At 33.8% G+C, this 18,802-nt stretch overlaps 1 protein-coding gene across 2 annotated transcripts; it reads left to right on the top strand.

Moving 5' to 3' along the window:
* The first annotated feature begins 287 nt into the window (after positions 1-287).
* LOC138326711 (probable methyltransferase-like protein 24) lies at positions 288-8,003 on the top strand. 2 transcript variants are annotated; one of them, XM_069272718.1, is made up of 7 exons: positions 288-491; positions 1,877-1,996; positions 2,838-2,977; positions 3,734-3,862; positions 6,021-6,095; positions 6,748-6,889; positions 7,175-8,003. In XM_069272718.1, the coding sequence occupies exons 1-7, from the start codon at positions 429-431 to the stop codon at positions 7,475-7,477; spliced, it is 972 nt and encodes a 323-aa protein (XP_069128819.1). In that variant the 5' UTR covers positions 288-428; the 3' UTR covers positions 7,478-8,003. The 2 variants fall into 2 exon arrangements, with proteins under 2 accessions (XP_069128819.1, XP_069128820.1); XM_069272719.1 differs by lacking the exon at positions 288-491 and adding an exon at positions 511-835.
* The last annotated feature ends 10,799 nt before the right edge of the window (positions 8,004-18,802 follow it).

An 18,802-nucleotide genomic window follows, 5' to 3' on the forward strand; every position in this document is an offset into this window, starting at 1 on the left:
AACCAATACAGAAGACAATAAGCGAAAGCTTAACTCAATCTGATTAAAATACAGATCCGTTTTATCACTACGTTTGATAAAAGGATATGAAAAAATCCCATTAGGTGTCATGTGCAGCTGACCTTTGAAAATAGCTAATCAAATTGCTACTTGCAAAATTTTGACAGTTAATATCAGGTGACAAAATAGTTTGAAAAATTGTCAGAATCATTTTGGTTTACGTAATCATCTCGACCAAGGAGCACAACAAAGCTATTGTGTATGAATACCACGTGGTATAAAAGTCATCTAGACGTGAACCCCTATGGGATTTTGTCAGATCCTATATTTAACAGAATGATTATAAGGATCTGTATTTTAATCAGATTGAACCTTAACTCAATGAATGCTTGCAGTGCTATCGGATTGTACAGTCGCCATTAAAGACAATGGACATCAACTTTAGAAGGTTTCAAAAGACAAGTTCACGTTTCTGTTACTCTATCAAACAAGTAAGTTTAAAACTCTCACGTAAACATTGTTACCCATTTTATGTGTGATAGCAAAGCTAAATATATGATCAATACACGTGATATATCGTGAGTACACAAAGCTTAACAATGTTGAAGGAATCATGGAAACCCCGATGCTCTTACGGTATAGTAGATACCCTTTAACCCATTTGTCTTAAAATGACTTTTTGTATCACGCCTACAAAGCGTCCAGTTTGGGTTTTAATTTGGGTGTCGCTTCCTACACTTGGAGGAAATGAAGATATCTATCTATTTATGGGCTACAGTCTGTGTATGTTAACCAATGCGAATTCTATGACTGGGATATCTGCAGTTTTACTGAGGTGAGTGTTTCTAGTATTTTACTTTGACGTTTGAAGTTAAAAAAATCTATCGGTAGGCAATTTTTGTAAGGAACACAGCCTATATAGCTGTAAAGTGAAACAATGACATGAGGTAACTACGACGATATCTTAGCATTGTAGAATATTATCATAGGATTGGCGTCAACATACTCATGCTAAAGTAAACAGAGACAAATGATAGCTAAAGTCAAGTTAAGGCTAGCTGCAGTATTGCAGCTCTAAACACTTCTAGACAGACAATTATATCATCTTTAGAGCTACAAATGGTGCCCATTACTGCTAGTGCAGAAAATAAAATAAATTTTATTGGCAAGGACACAAATTGTATAGCCAAATAACTGACTGACAAACATACACAAATAGAATAAACAAACTATTGTAACACATAATAGGATTCCTTGCGATATGTGTGCGCAACATAAACGAATGTCGTCTAGCGTTTGTCAGGGCATTGTAAGCGGCGTCAAACATCTGACAGTATTTTTCTTTATAATTTATCTAGACATACAGAAAAGCACAGTTACCAACTCTAACTATCTTAATGGGAGACTCAATGATTGTTGGTGTCTGTATTCTTCTGCGAACGCAATTTGGACTAAAATTATGAGACAAAATATCACCATATATTTAAAATAAAAGATTTATATTTTTCTCACACATAGACATATTTACATAGCATATACATATATATATATACGATAAATTCTCATATATATATATATATACGAAAAGCAACAGCACAACGCAGCTAGACCCTTGAGTGTCACAATGAAATGAATTAGCAAATATACCAAACAAAACCTGAATATCATGTAAAGAATAAACATTGTTTAAAACTAATAAATGCATGAAATTACATGTATAAGGAAATGCGGTTCCGGGAAAATAATATCCATATAACTATATATAACTACACATATACAAGGGATGTTCATGATCGTAGGACATAGTCGATCACAAATCTGTCACATGTTTTTCGATATGATGAATTAATAGATATATTATATTCATATGTTTAAGGATCCCAGAATGCTGCGACGGACCGTCAAAACAGCAGTTCTTGTTGTACTGATGATAGCAAGCCTCATATGTCTGATACGATATATAGTGGCTTCACAGGAGAGGATTTTCTCCCGACCGGTAAGTTCTTATCCCTATGTCATTTTAAATACAAACGATCTGTTGTGTGTCGTCTTTTGTAAACTGTAATCAGTGACAGACCAGTGACTGAGAGTCGGCCTATTGTTACAGTCACAAAACATTGTCAATACGGGTTGCTATATCTTAGATCAAAAATTCTGTTACAAAAGAGTCATTAGAACAGGTAGAACCATTGTTAAAGTAATTATATAATAATCTTCTGTTGCTCCTGAACCATTAAATGCGCGAATTGATTTAAAATCGATAAAATCTGTTTGTTTTATTACAGATGTTTCTATACATTCCATAATTTAGCGTTATTACTGTACGTAAAATTTTGCGTTTAGAGAGACTTGACATTTGAGTAAGATTATGTTCGTATATAAATACATACATAATAATTCAATGTCATTCGATGCGTTTTTCTTAAAGTCCACTAATTTACGCATGAAATTAATTTTATGTAAATTTAATACTTCGAAAAAAGTTTATCACAGATAAACTACACTCGAGGAACGGATACCTTACAAATATATCGGTTTAAACCGGGTTTACTTCAGAGGTGTGAAAATAACCCCTTGAGTATCCAGGATGACTAATAACTGATAAAGTCACTTATTGTATCAAAGTATTAATGTATTGTCGTGCTAGATTAACTTTAACCTACCGATACACTAATACATGTATGTGGTTAATAAACTCTAATTGTCTCTTAACCCAACCATACATCAATAGCTGGTTGTAATGACTAGCCCTAATCTCTAAATGTCTATATAACCAAGATTCAACTGATTTATCGCTGTAAATAAATTGAAATTTCAACATTATTTATTCTTCACAGAGTTGGAAATTCGACAAACAAAAGTTGTGCAGCAAAGAGGCCACAGGGCAACATGAAGACGTGATAACGGGACATCAATTACCAAGCAGGAGCGACCTGTGTACCCTCACTATTCATCAGATAGAAAGAACATACGCCAAGTAAATATGTGTAATATATATTATTATTTATCATATGATCTAGCTGATTACCAGTTATTTCCCCCGTGTATTTTTTTTGATATGTCAAGTATATAAAATAAATATACAAGTCGAGGTAGAGGTTTATAACATATTTAAAGCATAGCACTGTATTAATATTGGACTGATTTTTGTACAAAATATCTCATCGTTAATATATTAGATATATAAAGGTAAGAAGAAACCTAACCTTTATTATGAAAATAAACTGTCCCATTCATGCACATATTTACTTTCATTAATTTCCTGGCCTCCTACAGGTAATATAATGATACCCTTATTATTTAAATGAAATGTGCATTATAAGCATACAATTTTGGACCTTTGCTTCAGATAGTGGTGACATATTGTTACTCTGTCAGGTTTTACAAGGAAAACAATAACCATGATAGGATATTAAGTGATATTCTGGGCAAAAAAAACAGTCGAACATCCAAATTTTAACATTAAGATTTCCCTTCATCTGATAAATTGACTATCGTCAAAACACTGAAAATAAGACTTAATGGACTGTTGTTATACAGTTTTGTGGATGTTCTATTTTGGTGGTATTTTCCCCAAAAAAACTTTCACTATTTAATGTACATTGACAGAATTGTACTGTACTATTCCTTTTCAAATTGTCACAGCTCAGAGCACAAACGTGTGTAATATATAATTAATACTTTTATGTCCGCCGTATGTAATGTAATATATTGTGTCATCGGTTTATTTCAGCTACTTTAACAATATTCAAACTATTTGTGGTCACCTAAAGCGTTTTGGTAAAGTCAAAGATGGCGGCTGGGACGTATGTGTAGACGACGACTTGGTTCTGAAAGGCCATTGTCTGGTTTACTCGTTTGGGTGAGTGCCTATACAGATACGGAGTTACATAACCCAACATAATTACCAACAATAGGAAGGCAAGTATGTACTGTTCCATATATGCTGTCTTTATATTCACATGTAAAGTCACCTGGAATTTACCTGTATTTCAATCAGTATCATAGGTCACGTTGGTGTCTTTTGGAAAAATAATTCCTTCAATGTATTTTAAGAACTTTATTTGACACCTCTTACAATACAATGTAGAAAATTATTGATCAAAGATAATCAGTGCATTAATATTTAAAATATTTATATACATTGTAAATGTTAGGAATTAAAAAGAAACTTTATGGGGATGATTACTATCAATGCATTGCAAGTGCCAGAAGAAACAAATTTTCAAACAAATTTCAATTATATTAGGGAAAAAAATGGTTTCTTAAACAGTGCATATTTCAATACAACATAATTCTGTATTGGCATAGGAGTTCACCGTGGTTACATTCTAAACCAACTTTCATTTTTGTGACCATGCATAGTTGATTTCTTTCACGCATAGACGTACATCTTTAAAGTATTTGGTTAGAAAAAATGAGTGGAGAAAGAAGGGATAATAAAAAGTTATAAATTAGATTTGTCGAAAATCTTGACCTGTTAATTACAATTTAAATTATCAATCTATCCAAAATGTTGGCGTTCAGAGACATACACAAATAATACATGGGCATACCTGTACTCATATAATCGTCTGGGATCGAGGGGGTCGCTTTAAACGTGTGTGACACTGCAGTAAACATACAATGGAGCATTCAAAGGAGACGTAAACGGTTCACTGGTGATGGCAAAATTCAAAACGTTACCGTATATCGATTTGTGCTTTACAATGCCCTGTCAACCATGGCCGTAATGAAATAGTTTTACAACAATGGCTATCTATACATGTATATTTTTTATGAGTTACTTTAAATGATATTTGTGGTATTTTGTACTATACAGTTACAGGTATATTCCGTACCCGAAATGGCGTTTACATTTCAAAATTGATAACTTTGTAGAGTCCGAATAGTCATTAACTTACAGTAAATATTACAATTATTATAAGTTTATTAATTATTTCAATCAGATGATATAAATGTTATCTTTTGTGTAACGTGAGTCGTCTTATGCTTCCCCCCGTCGTCCTAATCACCGCACAGCGGTTGACTTTCGCTACGCAGCGCGCCAAATTAGTAAAATGAACCTTTATATTAAGATTGATTTAAACAGACTATCAAACTTCATATGCATATTCTGATGTTGTTAGTGTTATTGATCAACTTATTTTTTGTTTCGGAAATGTTGACAGACAGCCTGGCAGAGAGACAGACAGACTGACAGACAGACATTCTTGACAAGGGATTATGTCAATCAATCAATACATGTGTTACATTTCAATTTATATACGGTACATATATTTACATAATAAGTAATCAATTTCAAAAAATGAAAGACAAGAATTGTGTTCATCTCCTTCAGCATTTCTTGGATATTAATCGTTATTTGTTGTATACTCCCTCAACTTGAACCCAAATAGCTCAAAACCATCAGAACAGTTAACGTTGTATGTTGGTCACTGCTGGTAACGAAATACCATACTGTACCACACGACGGATTGCGTCCTGTACTTTACAATGACACAACTAACAGTAATAGATGCCGTATATCCGGATATTTTCACGGGGATGATATTTTCGCATGGATGACTTTTTCGAGAGTTCGCAGGACATTGCTATGATCGCGAAAATTTGATCCGCGAAATGTTTACAATTGTTGAATCATATATACCCTTTAAGCCAGATCGCAAAAATTACAACCTCCGCTGAGTTTATCTTTTTAGACCAAACCGCGAAAATTTTGACCCTCGAAAATAGCCAACTATACGGTATCAATATCTTTTATTATTTCATGTTCGCTATCAAAAAGGAACAACGTTAGCAAGAAAATTGTGGTTAAAGCCAAACACTGTTTTTGTTTGGTTTTTTGGAACCACGAGAAAATGTCACCTTGATACAGAGGTAATTATTAAGGCAGGTTTAAACGTATAAAGATATGCATCATATGGTACTATTATTTTCGAGATAATAAGTTTTGGTTGTTGAATGAGTCTTTATTTACGTTTACATTTTTCTGTTTTCTTTCATATGTTTTCTTGTAGAATTGATTTCGACTTCAGTTTTGATGACCAAATCTCTGAAGAGTTGGGCTGTACTGTTCATGCGTTTGACCCAAGGTACGGGTAAATCATAATGGTATTTTTGAGACTCAGTAACTCAGTCATAATTGTTACATTAATTATTTGCCCCGTCTATTAGGGAACAAAATTATCATTTTTGGTATCTTTAATTGCAAATGAGAAATATCCGTAGAAAGAAATGTGAAATTTATATCAGATATTTACATCACATCAGATGCAAAACAGAATGTTTCTTATGTCTAGAGGCTGCTATGGCCAAGTAAATGTCTATAGTGTCTAGGCATTGCGCTACTATACCTTAATCTCTGGGTCGAAAAATGGATTACGGAATGGGACAGATCCTGGCATGACTATACATATCTGATGAAACGATAAATTAAGCTCCTGTGATCTCAAGTCTAAATTATCATGTTCTGTTGTCATACACTTTATACTTTTATTTAATAAACTAGAAAGTGTTTTGAATTGGTTATTGTCCTTTACCAGCCATGGTCATAAAGAACGTGCCAGGTATTTTGAATTGAGTTAAACATGTTGTACTAAGAGAAAACGCCTGCGAGGGTTAAAAATAGTCAAAGGTGAGGACTTGCGATATCATATCTGGACATCTTGATTACTCGGTCACCTCACTTCTAGAACGTTAAAGAAATTGATAACTGCATGGTAATATCATGACTTACTTTTTCAGTATGAAAACAGACAGTTATCAGAGGAGCGCAAAGGTCTGGTATCATAACCTCGGATTATCTAATTTTAACGGGACAACACCGGAGGCCAACTGGAAGATGTTAACATTCCAGGGCATTAGACAGGAACTCAACCACCAACGCGTAAAATATTTACATATTTATTAAGAAATGTGTATTTATGTGTTTTATTATTTTGTTATTATGAATTTAATCTAAAACAAACCCAGATAGTGGTTATTGATGTTAGCCCTTGTACAGGGAAATGATTATATTTGGGGGAGTTTATAAACGTAACGAGGTAACTATCGGGATTAATGAAAGAGCGACAATCGCTTATAATCAGCTATCTGTGAAATTAAATCGTAGGGACTAGGCCATCAAAATCAAAATCTCATTATTTTAAAATTATTCTATTTATTCTTACAGATTCTTCCCGATCTCATCAAAATGGACATAGAGGATTGGGAATGGCATGTCATACCGGAAATGTTATCTTCCAAGGCATTAAATGGTGTGAAACAATTTCTGGTGGAATTTCACTTCTCCAACATACCGGAAGCTGACACTGAGGAGTTCTGGGTTTCAAAATTTTTCCTGCTGAAGGAGATTTATAGGTTGGGATTTAGAATGACATGGATCACTCGAAATCTTCTGAACGTTTGGCAGTCCCGTGTGACGGGGAAAGACATAATTGGCTGTTTTGAGGTCACCTTCATCAGGAGATTGTAGGAATAATTGTCTCCATGCAATTGTAGATTAATAGAAGCTTACATGAGTCTGTCAATTGGACAGGGATATATAATCACAAGTGAAAGATTGCCGAAATTCTTTTTTTTTCTATGAAAGCAGTTGTTTAAAATTATATTCAACGCTTCGACACCAAAGGGGCGTCGCAGTGCGTCAAAAGTAATGACGTCGTCGACAATGGTATTTTTATGTTCGTATGTATTGATGACGTTACGTCATTGTCAAGTGCGTGTGAGTTGTCGTTTCCTTACCTCGGTAAACGTCATTTATTTTTTCCTAACGACCACGGAATAACACTGTTAAGTATGGAACTTTTTCATTTTTACCAATATCCAAAACCATTTTTATCTGTCATGCATTTTGCTTTAATTTTGATTTCGTAGATAAACACCAAGGAGCATTAATAATTGGAACATGATTAGGGTGGTCATAGACATGGCATATGTGAGGATCTTTATCTCCCAGTGGATGCAGTTAGACTACGTGTAGTATAGACAATCTCTTCTTTATCGTAAACGTCATTTATTTTTTCCTAACGACCGTTTATACTTTTAAAAAATAATATTTATATTTATATTAATATAAAACAACCCACTTTATTATTTTTCTGGATTTTCTGTTACTTCTCATTGGTCAAAAACACGCCACGTGATCCCCGATAAAATCTATATATGCCGTAAATGGCGGAAATTTTTGACATGCTATTTTTAGGAATATATTAAAAACTATGAGGTTCAATGAATAAAATTGTGAAAACCATTCAAATGGACAAAAATCCATGTATAATGCCTTATAAACGTTAGTTGCATCACAGAATTTAGACATTGTATACCTGTAAAAATTATTTCACAATTAGTTATAACACTGACAAAATGTGAAGTGAAATTGTAGATCACACTTTGACGTCATAGTCTAACCGTATGTACTCATTACAATGCTCTATTGATGTAATAATGATGATTTTTGGCACTACCGCCAAAACTGATTTGCAACTCTTATTTGTACTTGAAAAATTAAAAACTATACATTTTAAAGATAGTACTTCTCAAAATGTTTGTAGCTTTTTATGGTGGATAGTTTATCAAATACGCTTCATGATTCGTGACTATGAAAGATACGTATAAGTTTGAAGTTAATTGTAACATAACTTGGCGAAAATTTTGACATCGTTTTTTTTCAGTATTGTATTTTGGTGAATTGAGCTGTGATAATCATTCAAAGGCACAGGCAAATATGTATAATGCTTTATAGGTATATGCAAGAATACATCATTCATGCACTGTAAAAAAATTTGTCTTTAAGCCTTAGGTAAGTCTAAATCAAAATATCTGAATAAATACATTTATGGTAAACGTGTGAAATGATTTTTGATGGATACATGTGAGTGTACAGTTTGTACATGGTTTAAATGTTGTTGATATGTATAATGAAGTGCCGTATGTATAGATGATTGACTGTCCAATCATGACATCAAATGTCAGGTATGTGTCCATCGTGTACATGTAGGCAAATGAACATGTGTGTTAAATGATCTATAAGATCCTCAAGCATGTATGTGGAGACTCTGGGTCAAGAGTTCAAATCCCATACGGGGAAGTTGCCAGGTAATCTCCGTCATTTAAACCTAGCCAGTTCTTAAATGACCATGGCAGCTGATAGAACGTTAAACTAATCTAACCAAATTTCAAGCATATTTTTACATTAATGGCCAAGTCTGATTTTTTAAGGCAAACTATACCTAATGTCGACATAACACAAATAAAGCAAATGTTCGGTTTCCATGACAACTTGGAATATGTCGAAGATATTGCCATCATAACGAAATAACGATGTGATTCTACCAATAATATCAATATGATAATAAATACATACATACCAGGAAATAAACCATACCAATATATATATTAATAGTTTCTTGTCCAATTAGTATTTCATCCAAGTTAACCTCGTTATATGGATACTGAAAATCTTCGAGATATCAAAGAATTAAACATACTCGTGATCAAGTATTCAAACCTACAAAATTTGCAATTTGTAAACAAACATGTTTATATCGTATTTAATATATTCTTGAATTTTCAGAATTCAAAACTGTTTAAGTTTTTAAATTTAATTAATCTATTATGTATTTGACTCGCAAGTAAGAAAGTTCCTTATTAAGCACATTGATATCCACACAATACTGTACTTGTCTCTTAAACTTTTAAATGTCTGCCTTTGAAATGATGAAATGAGTTGTCAGTTGTTGTTAGCCTTATATGAAAGCATAAGTGGTATTGGGATCGGTGAGGATCCTGAAATAAATGTTTGTTAAAAAGAATATAGAGTTGGTATGCTTGTAGAGAGATGTAAATGTTTACAAGTGGTTGTAGTTGTTTTTTGTGTAAATTAGGTCATGCATCATGATACCATGCGTCATACTTTGATATGGATAAATGTGTAGGTATGCATGTGTGGATGTCACTGAGTTCCAAAACAAAAGACATGTCTTTCTATGGCTACTAGCCAGCGACCAAGTACCCCTTCTCGCCATCGTATTTGTATTTGTATGCAATGTTTTCAGGCAATATTTTGTGGCGTCTTCTATATGTTGATAAATTATTTTGACGAAAATTCGCGCGTAACCATACAAAATTCACATGCGATAACGAATATGGGTACTTGGTCATATGCCAAAATAGAAATGGCTAGTAAAACCACTGTATGTTAGCAAAGTGTGAAAAAGTGGGGTTTTATAATATATTGATAAAATGAATAATAAAACATTATAACAACTACTTCCACCTTCTTGTCATATTATTATAAGTATTTGTGTACTCGATGTTATATATACCAGTTGTATTATAAATGCAATGTTCGTTCTCAAAACTATAATTTGGCTAACCGTTTAATTAATATTTATTGAATAAATATTTAAGTAATTTCACAAGTAAGCCAAATGAATTCCTGCATTCAAGACATTGTAAACCTCATTTACTACCGCGTATACAGGAATTCGTGTCGTCGTTACTTTCAACATAAATTGGCGATTCAAAACTCTTTTTTCAACTATTAGCGAGACGGTTAAATTCATGTTCCTGGCTGCTTTAGTACTCGAGTATCCAGAATTAAATGCCAGATGACATTATGTTTGGAACAACCAGTAAGTATAACAGAGTTGTCGCCCAGTGGAACACTTAAATGACGGGATAGCGATACAGATAATGTATACAACGTGTACAAGGAAAGGGGGGCAATTCCTTAAGACTTACGATTTATTACTAAAAGTCTGTTTAGTTAATACTTATTAAACATACCGAAATAATCATGTTTACCCGTTCAGTAGAATTTTAAATCACATAATTGCCTTTTAGTTCGTGTTTTTACATGTGTATACAATTATTGTATTGGTAAGTGTTTAAACCTAGTATAAAATTCAGGAACTCGAAATCGCAACATATATATGTATTTCGTATAACATAACATTTTGTTGTGTACGTCCTAAATACTCCAGATAATACTATCACTGTCGTTATATCTGCCTCTGGACTATGTCATAGTAAAACTGAAGGTTCTGTTTGCAACAACAGACGAGACTGATAGTTAATCCTTAAACGTACGAAACATAACGAAGGTATCGAATAATGGCACACTTTATGGATTTATATCTACGTTGGGCGTCGATTTATGTTTTGTTATATTCCAAGGTTGGATATAACGACAGTGATAGTAACAAGTAACCACTGGAATATCCAGGATGCGCTATATCTAATAATCCTGATTTTAAACTCAAAGCTTGATTTAAAAATGAAAGATGTTATATATTACGATATGTGGAAAGGGAGATATTTGTTATCATCTATTTTAGATAACCAATCATATGTCAAAAATAAGGATGTACTCCTCTGAGAAGTCAACATTTTCTTATATTTAACTTTTTTTTTCATATAGATTTTTGGAAAAAGAAGTTCATATCATAAAAGAAAATGGAAGAAAAAACATATGTCCATGGGCTTGTTTTTGAGATTTTGTCACTCAAAGATAACTAATTGACAAAATATTGAATTTTTTGGACATTTTGCCGTTTTGACCATACACACAAGAAATTAAAGTCATGATTTCCCAATGACATGTTTGATTTGTATGGATGTTTGTAGAATTTATTTTCCAGTAGTCTTCTTTAAAAATATACCAGTTTTCATTAATAAGACTGATATTTTTTTTCTCAGAATAATGACATATGCTACACCTGCCCCTTAATTTTTAGCTACAAAATGCACAATTTTAGTCCTTTTTGCCAAATTTAACACTATATAGAAAAGGATCTAGCATTGAACTTTTAACACTTTGCATATCAATAAGGAAAGGGTTGTTCACAGGGACCTGGCACGAAATTTTTTGAACCAATAGTATACATACATATATTATAGTATCAAGGGTATGAACTCGGCGGTCGAGAAAAACGGACCTATTTTTTTCAAACCGTGATTATTTTAATAAATGGGTTCTATACAACATTGACGGATAACTTATTTTAAAGAGAAATAATTTATCTTTCCATTGAGTGCTTGATGAACAAAATTGGCCAAGTATTGACGAAGTTATGGCTTGATGAATCGGGAAATTTACGAAAAATATGCTAGGTAGACATTTCCCTGTCCGGTCGAAATGTCGTCTCGGCTCTAATGGGTACCTCAAAAACCAAGCCAAAATCACAAAATCTACGCTTGTGGCGCTAAACACTACCCATAACTGTGTTCATCCACAATCTCCTTTGGAGGTGTCATGGCCCGTACTTTGTTGAAACTCCATTTAAACATCGTGTAGCTCACTTACTTTAACCGTCACCGCCATGTTCATTTGTTCTTCGGAACGCTTCTCGAGTTTACCGACAAGCACAACATAACATAATTTGCATAATGTAGTCACGATATGTAAAGTCGAGAAGCGTTCCGAGAGAAAAATGAACATGGCGGTGACGGTTAAAGTACGTGAGCTACACGATGTTTAAATGGAGTTTCAGCAGAGTACGGGCCATGACACCTCCAAAGGAGATTGTGGATGAACACAGTTATGGGTAGTGTTTAGCGCCACAAGCGTAGATTTTGTGATTTAGGCTTGGTTATTGAGGTACCCATTAGAGCCGAGACGACATTTCGACCGGACAGGGAAATGTCTACCTAGCATATTTTTCGTAAAGTTCCCGATTCATCAAGCCATAACTTCGTCAATACTTGGCCAATTTTGTTCATCAAGCACTCAATAGAAAGATATCAGTCAATGTTGTATAGAACCCATTTATTAAAATAATCATGGTTTTAAAAAAATAGGTCCATTTTTCTCGACCGCCGAGTTCATACCATTGATACTATAATATATATATATATGTATACTGTTTGTTTAAAAAAAAAGTCGTGCCAGTTTCCTGTGGGGTTGTTCTTTCTAAATCAGGAAGAAAAATGGGGGTCTGTGTGCTTACTATTTTGCCATCGTTAAGGACTGCATGCGACAATAGTGAGATCAACCTCTATACTGAAGTGTTTACAATCATGTCGTTATCTCCACCCGCGGCCTATATCATAGCAAAATTAAAACTAAAGTGTGCTTAAGAAAAGTAACTGACCAATCACAGGACAGCTGAAACTTCATATGAAGATTAAGAGAGAACAAAGCCCAACTGAGAAGCCATAAAGTCAACCACGATGTACTATTATTTGATTCTTTTGATGTACATCAAAGGACCTAATTAACTGTTCATTCGTTATCGCAGACAGAGCCTTCAGTTTTGCTGTGATCGTCCATGGGTGGGTGATACGACAGGGAAATAGTAAATCGTGAAGCAGTTCAGGTGAAAAAAAGACCAATCACAGGCCTGCAAAGGCTTCCTTTGATGATTACAGAGAGAGAGGTCGAAGTTAACTTCGTGTTAACAGTTAACCATGGTGCACGTTATTTTATTCTTCTGGTGTGCATTTGTACATCAAAGGACTACATTATCTGAGCGTTTTGCTTCATTCAGTTTTGATATGTCATGGTCCAGGGGTGTTGGATATGACATCAGTGATAGTATCCCCTGGAGTATCGGGGATGATCATGTGAAATGTTGAAATGGATTCTCCGAATACTCCGACATTCCTCCACAACCTAGTTCATATCTAGATGTCCAGGATTGTCAATTCGAAGTTTAACGAAGATTAACAAAACAAACTGATAGACAGCCTGTGATCAACGTAGACCCTTTCTGTAATTTTGTTCAGATATTTGTCTTTACTTTTACTTTAAAACTATACTTCATTTATTTAATTCTTCATGCAGAAAGCAAACATCAATGATATTTAAAGGTGAATTTAAAGAATATTGAACTCAATGATTTCATAGCAATGACCGTCTGTCAATCAAACGAGCAAATAAAGAGGCAAGTGAATACGGTACAGTATGGCAGGTTGCCATCTGGTTGTAAAACCCCATAAATTGTAATCTTATCGCATAGTTATATAACCAAGTAGATCTTGTATCAGCGAACTTAAATGTGAAAATAAACAAGATAAAATTGTGGGATTGGAGGTTATGTAGATTCCAGTCATTTGTTCTGTGTATACTACAACATGTCAGTGTTTACACTGTGGCAGTCCACCCCTGTGGAGGCCTAGACTAATACCTATATCGTTTTGTGAGAAAAGCTTTATTTTATTCCCGTAAAGCACTTATGAACGTGTTAACATGACCGTAAATTACATAGTGTTGTTGCGGATACGCTATTTTTAAAGACATGGATTTGTTTAATGGTTTTTAATCTATAATTTAACACACAAACAATACAGCTGCAGAGATAAGTTCATGTTGGCAGTATTTTGTTAACGAAATTCTGTAAATTGGTAATTCGAAATTTCAGCGATTATCCTGTACAGAAGTTTTAAGACAGTGGAAGGGCTACATTATTTTGGTAATAAGACTGCCGATATACTAAAACGATAAATTAACCTCTCACTCGATTTAAGCATTGCAAATATGAAGAAAGAGAAAAAATGTAGACATCTGATAATGAATAAGGATATTAGAACCGGGAGCATCGACAAAATGAGCGTTCCATGCAGTGCATCTACAGTGCCAGCCATACACATCTAAGTCTATATCCTCAGTTATTGTTTGAATGATGAGTACCATTTATGGTATATTGGCGGTGAAACATCTTAAAATAGGATTGTCCTTGATTCCTCAACGTTATTCGTCTGGAAAGTTTGTGGAGAGGTCCATTTGAAAAAGAAAGCATAATTGATAAGTGGTACATGAACAACTTCTGTATATCAGGATATTTTAGTATACTGAACATATTTTAAATATGATATTTCCCTCTATTTTGAATTTTTTTTTACTCTGCAAACGACACTCTTTTTCTTGAAAAGCAAATAGTTTATTACTTTACGTACCACACAGGACCTAGGGTCCTCCACAAACTATAAGGTTTACTACCGACCTAAAAAGCACGTAGTTTGGCAGCTCCGCCACACATAATTTCCACGAGTGTTTGTAAGTTGTAAAGCACACAAAGAATCCATTATTTCGGAAAAGACAACTTTGAGGACTTGTCAATATTTAAAGTGTAAGGAAGACAGATTTACCACTAGGTCAACGATATTGTAATTTATCTAGAAAGAATTGAGAGTCTCTCTTTGTAACACGACGTATAGTGAAAACTATGCACTATACATACACTATGTACATAATTTCTTTTGTGAGATGAAAGTGTGTATGGAGATTAGACAAAAGAGTATAGACTGGAGCATTTGTTTTAATAGTGAACTACTGGTAGTTCAAGTGCATTATGTATCATTGTTTTAACTGTTCAGATCTGAAATATTCCAAATCCTATTGAACTCACTTTGATAAGGTTCAGCTCAAAAGTCTCTTCAAGTTTGTTGATATTTTCCAGATTAAAATCACAAGATGTTAGGCAGACACCACGACATGATTCTAATATAAATAGTTGTTTTTTTCTTCAAGAATTAGTCGAGGATATCAACTTATATAAGTCTATTGATCTGATTTATTTTAAAACTTATTAAATCACTATTTGAATATTATAAAACTTGTAAAGAGTTGATAATAATAATATAACTTTGGTAGATTTCGTTTTCTTATCCACGACAAAAGCTTAATCATCCTTAAATTGAAATTGATTATATAATAAATCTTAACGCTCTAATTTATTTCAGGATTATTTGATGTGTAATATACGTTTTGTAGTACTTTGTAAATGATTTTGCATCGGCTGACGTCAGTGTTACCAAATTAATACCCTTTATGAAAAACAGCTCAGACTATTCTGTGGATCAGTTTTAGCACATTTACCATTTCGCGTGATGTATTGTAACGTTTTCTTTGTATCAATTTTTATCAGTCTTTATAAATAGTCACCTGTTGACCTTGTAGAAATCTAATTGAATGTTTGATGAACTTCTAACAATTCATATACATCAACAACTACATAGAACTCTGTCATATGTCGGCTGAAATGTCTTTACAAATATTTACGCCGAACAGATAACGATGAAATATTCTATATTGTTGAATACCATACTTATCCGATATGAATTAAGGAACATGTGTTGATGTTTATGTAGGATGTGATTGGAATGTTTTGAAAGGGAATACGAAAATGAATAGACCGTCATGTTATGTCTCGTGCAGCCATCGTGATTGCGATTGTGGTGTTTAATTTTTCATTGACAATTAATTCTGTTTCATTTTATAAACATCTATTTTCAGAGTTTTGACCTTGTAAAAACTCGTCAAATTAAACCGTGAACAACTCCAGTCCGTCATTAGAGTGATAACATTATTTCTCAGCACACTGTTGATAATGGGCGCATTTTATAACAAACGTGTGCAATGTAACACATCAGTAACTCGCTTCCTGAATATATTTAATATCCAACATAAGTGTTCATTGTGATTACATTATGTTAATCCTAAATATTAAATCGTGATACGTGAATGTTTGGTATGCATGGAAGTTCTGTTAACCAACATTTCAAAATTCTAAAGCCAAAAGTAATACGAGTTATTGGCAACGACGGTGGTGGTGATAAACAATTTATTTCGGGGTTTTTTTTCTATGAATTTAAATAAATTACAAAAGTAGCTTCAAGTATCAAGAGAAATGAAAGATCAGAAAATACGTCAATATTGTTGATTGGTAACTACTAACACTATATGATAGAATATTTACAGTCAGTGGTGAATTGATAGTATAAACCCCGTTGATTTCAACCAAAGGCTACTCAACTTGATTTCTCGATAGATTGAGTATGTTACGCGCAATTTGGAGCCGTGCGGATGAATTTATGATGGTCCAAATCAGAAACTTGTGGTGTTTTCAGTACCGAACATGAACATGTAACAAAATAGGTTTGAACACATATACATGTACGTGTGTAAATACAAATGTAGAAAATCTACATTGCTTATGTTCCTACAGTACCTCTTTGAGCAATGCTTCCGTGCGTATGAAAAATAAACCATGTTGTACAATGTACAATTTTGCACATTCCGATGACGTTCGCTACAACATGTAGATCTACACCCTATTTGTATTATGGATAAGATATGTCAGGACAACATCAGTCTTTGAGTTGCATAAGTTTAACCAAAACGACCTAGCACGATAATGCATTTTGTTCGCCTCGGGGGACAGACAAGTCCCGTACGTTATCTAGTGTGAATCGGCGAGAGTAGGCCTTACATACACAATGTACGTTTGGGTGTTTCGAAATATCAATGAAACGGAATCCTACAATTGTAGCTTTACAATACTTATAATAGATATCTCTAATGTTTATTGAAGTATTTGAAACAACAATGTAAATAAAAGCTAACATTTTGAGAGCGGTAAACGTTTAGCCTACAGTAGTGTGCCTACCTGTGTTTGTACATGTTCCTCGAAACGACGTCCGATACATTTGAAAATCTCCAAAATCCGGAATAATGACATGGAACTATGTAAACATCCGTGTATTCAAGTAAACTCAAACGTGAACTGATTAACTAGAACTCGAGTGATCACAAAATTGAAGAAACTCTCTGTTTGTCACACCTCCTTGACACAATCGGTTTGAATCGGACGCCGCGTCACAACTACGTTAAATATCCTGCCACGTTATGAATTGTGTAAGCGTGTGTAATCATACGAAGTAAAAGATTAAAACCAAAGTGCTTTGCACCATGGTGTTTTAACAACAGATAAATAAAACGATTTATAGTTTCATACCGGGAAAACCCCAGATATATGCTTCATCAGACGGAACTCATTTTATTTGTAAGTTCATTGATAAATTGGCGGGAATTTCCGCCACTTCGAGTGACTGTTCCAAATGCCTGTCGGAATCAAACGATATAATTCAATTTTAGTCTCATAAATGCCATAAACACTATTAACGGTAAATGTTGAGATATGAAAATAATAGTTAAGACTGTAAATATAAGGATTAAAGTCTCTTTCTGGTGGTTCTATCGAAGGATAAAGTTGAGTAGGGTATCGATATTTGTTTCATGGACCGCTTCGCGGTCCATTTCAAATATCGATACCCTACTCAACTTCGTCCTTCGATAGAACCACCAGAAAGAGACTTTAATCCTTAAATGTTGTAACGAAGATGTAACAACAATACTACTGAAAACAAAAGACTCTTTAATCAGCTCAATTATGATTCAATGACCACCGTCCAACGTGAAAACATGAAAAGCGCAGCAAAAACTTCCATTTCAAAGTTAGTGTTTCTGGCATCATATTGTCATAATATGAATCAATGTCATTCAATTATAAAACAAAAATACTTTCATTTGAAACGTAACGACATTTTCGGCTACAAATTTACTGAAGTAAATATGACGATAAAATGTAAAAATTCCTAAAGTCATATATTTGCAAATACCCAGGTATAAATTTGTTCAAAACAAAATACTAATGGTACTAAGTGGCAGGTGTTGCATTGCACACAATGCAATAGTATTGCATGATTGTAACGTTGATAGCTCGCTAAATATTACATTATTTCCTTCCTTGTAAGTGTTATGTAGGTAACCCATCGATGGATTGTAAGTTCAAAGGCAAAAGTTTATGGCGGCGTCATAGAAATAAAGTACATGTTTTATAAAACAACGTATTTTTGGAGCAATTTATTTTCACATATTTCGTAATCGATAAGAATTCGCGAAAATGCTTTGCTACGAAAATTAATTTACCACAAGCACAAAAACTCCTGTAAATTGCGAAATACATGTAGAATTGTCGTAGAAATGTCGTTGAACCTGAAATTAAGTCGTCACGAA

This window comes from Argopecten irradians, chromosome 7 (genome assembly GCF_041381155.1).
Source record: "Argopecten irradians isolate NY chromosome 7, Ai_NY, whole genome shotgun sequence".
Classification (NCBI taxonomy): Eukaryota; Metazoa; Mollusca; class Bivalvia; order Pectinida; family Pectinidae; genus Argopecten; species Argopecten irradians.

Coding starts and splice junctions, on each gene's coding strand:
- LOC138326711 (XM_069272718.1), top strand. CDS start 429: ATGGACATCAACTTTAGAAGGTTTCAAAAGACAAGTTCACGTTTCTGT. Junction 1,997..2,837: donor AGAGGATTTTCTCCCGACCG/GTAAGTTCTTAT, acceptor TATTCTTCACAG/AGTTGGAAATTCGACAAACA. Junction 2,978..3,733: donor ATAGAAAGAACATACGCCAA/GTAAATATGTGT, acceptor GGTTTATTTCAG/CTACTTTAACAATATTCAAA.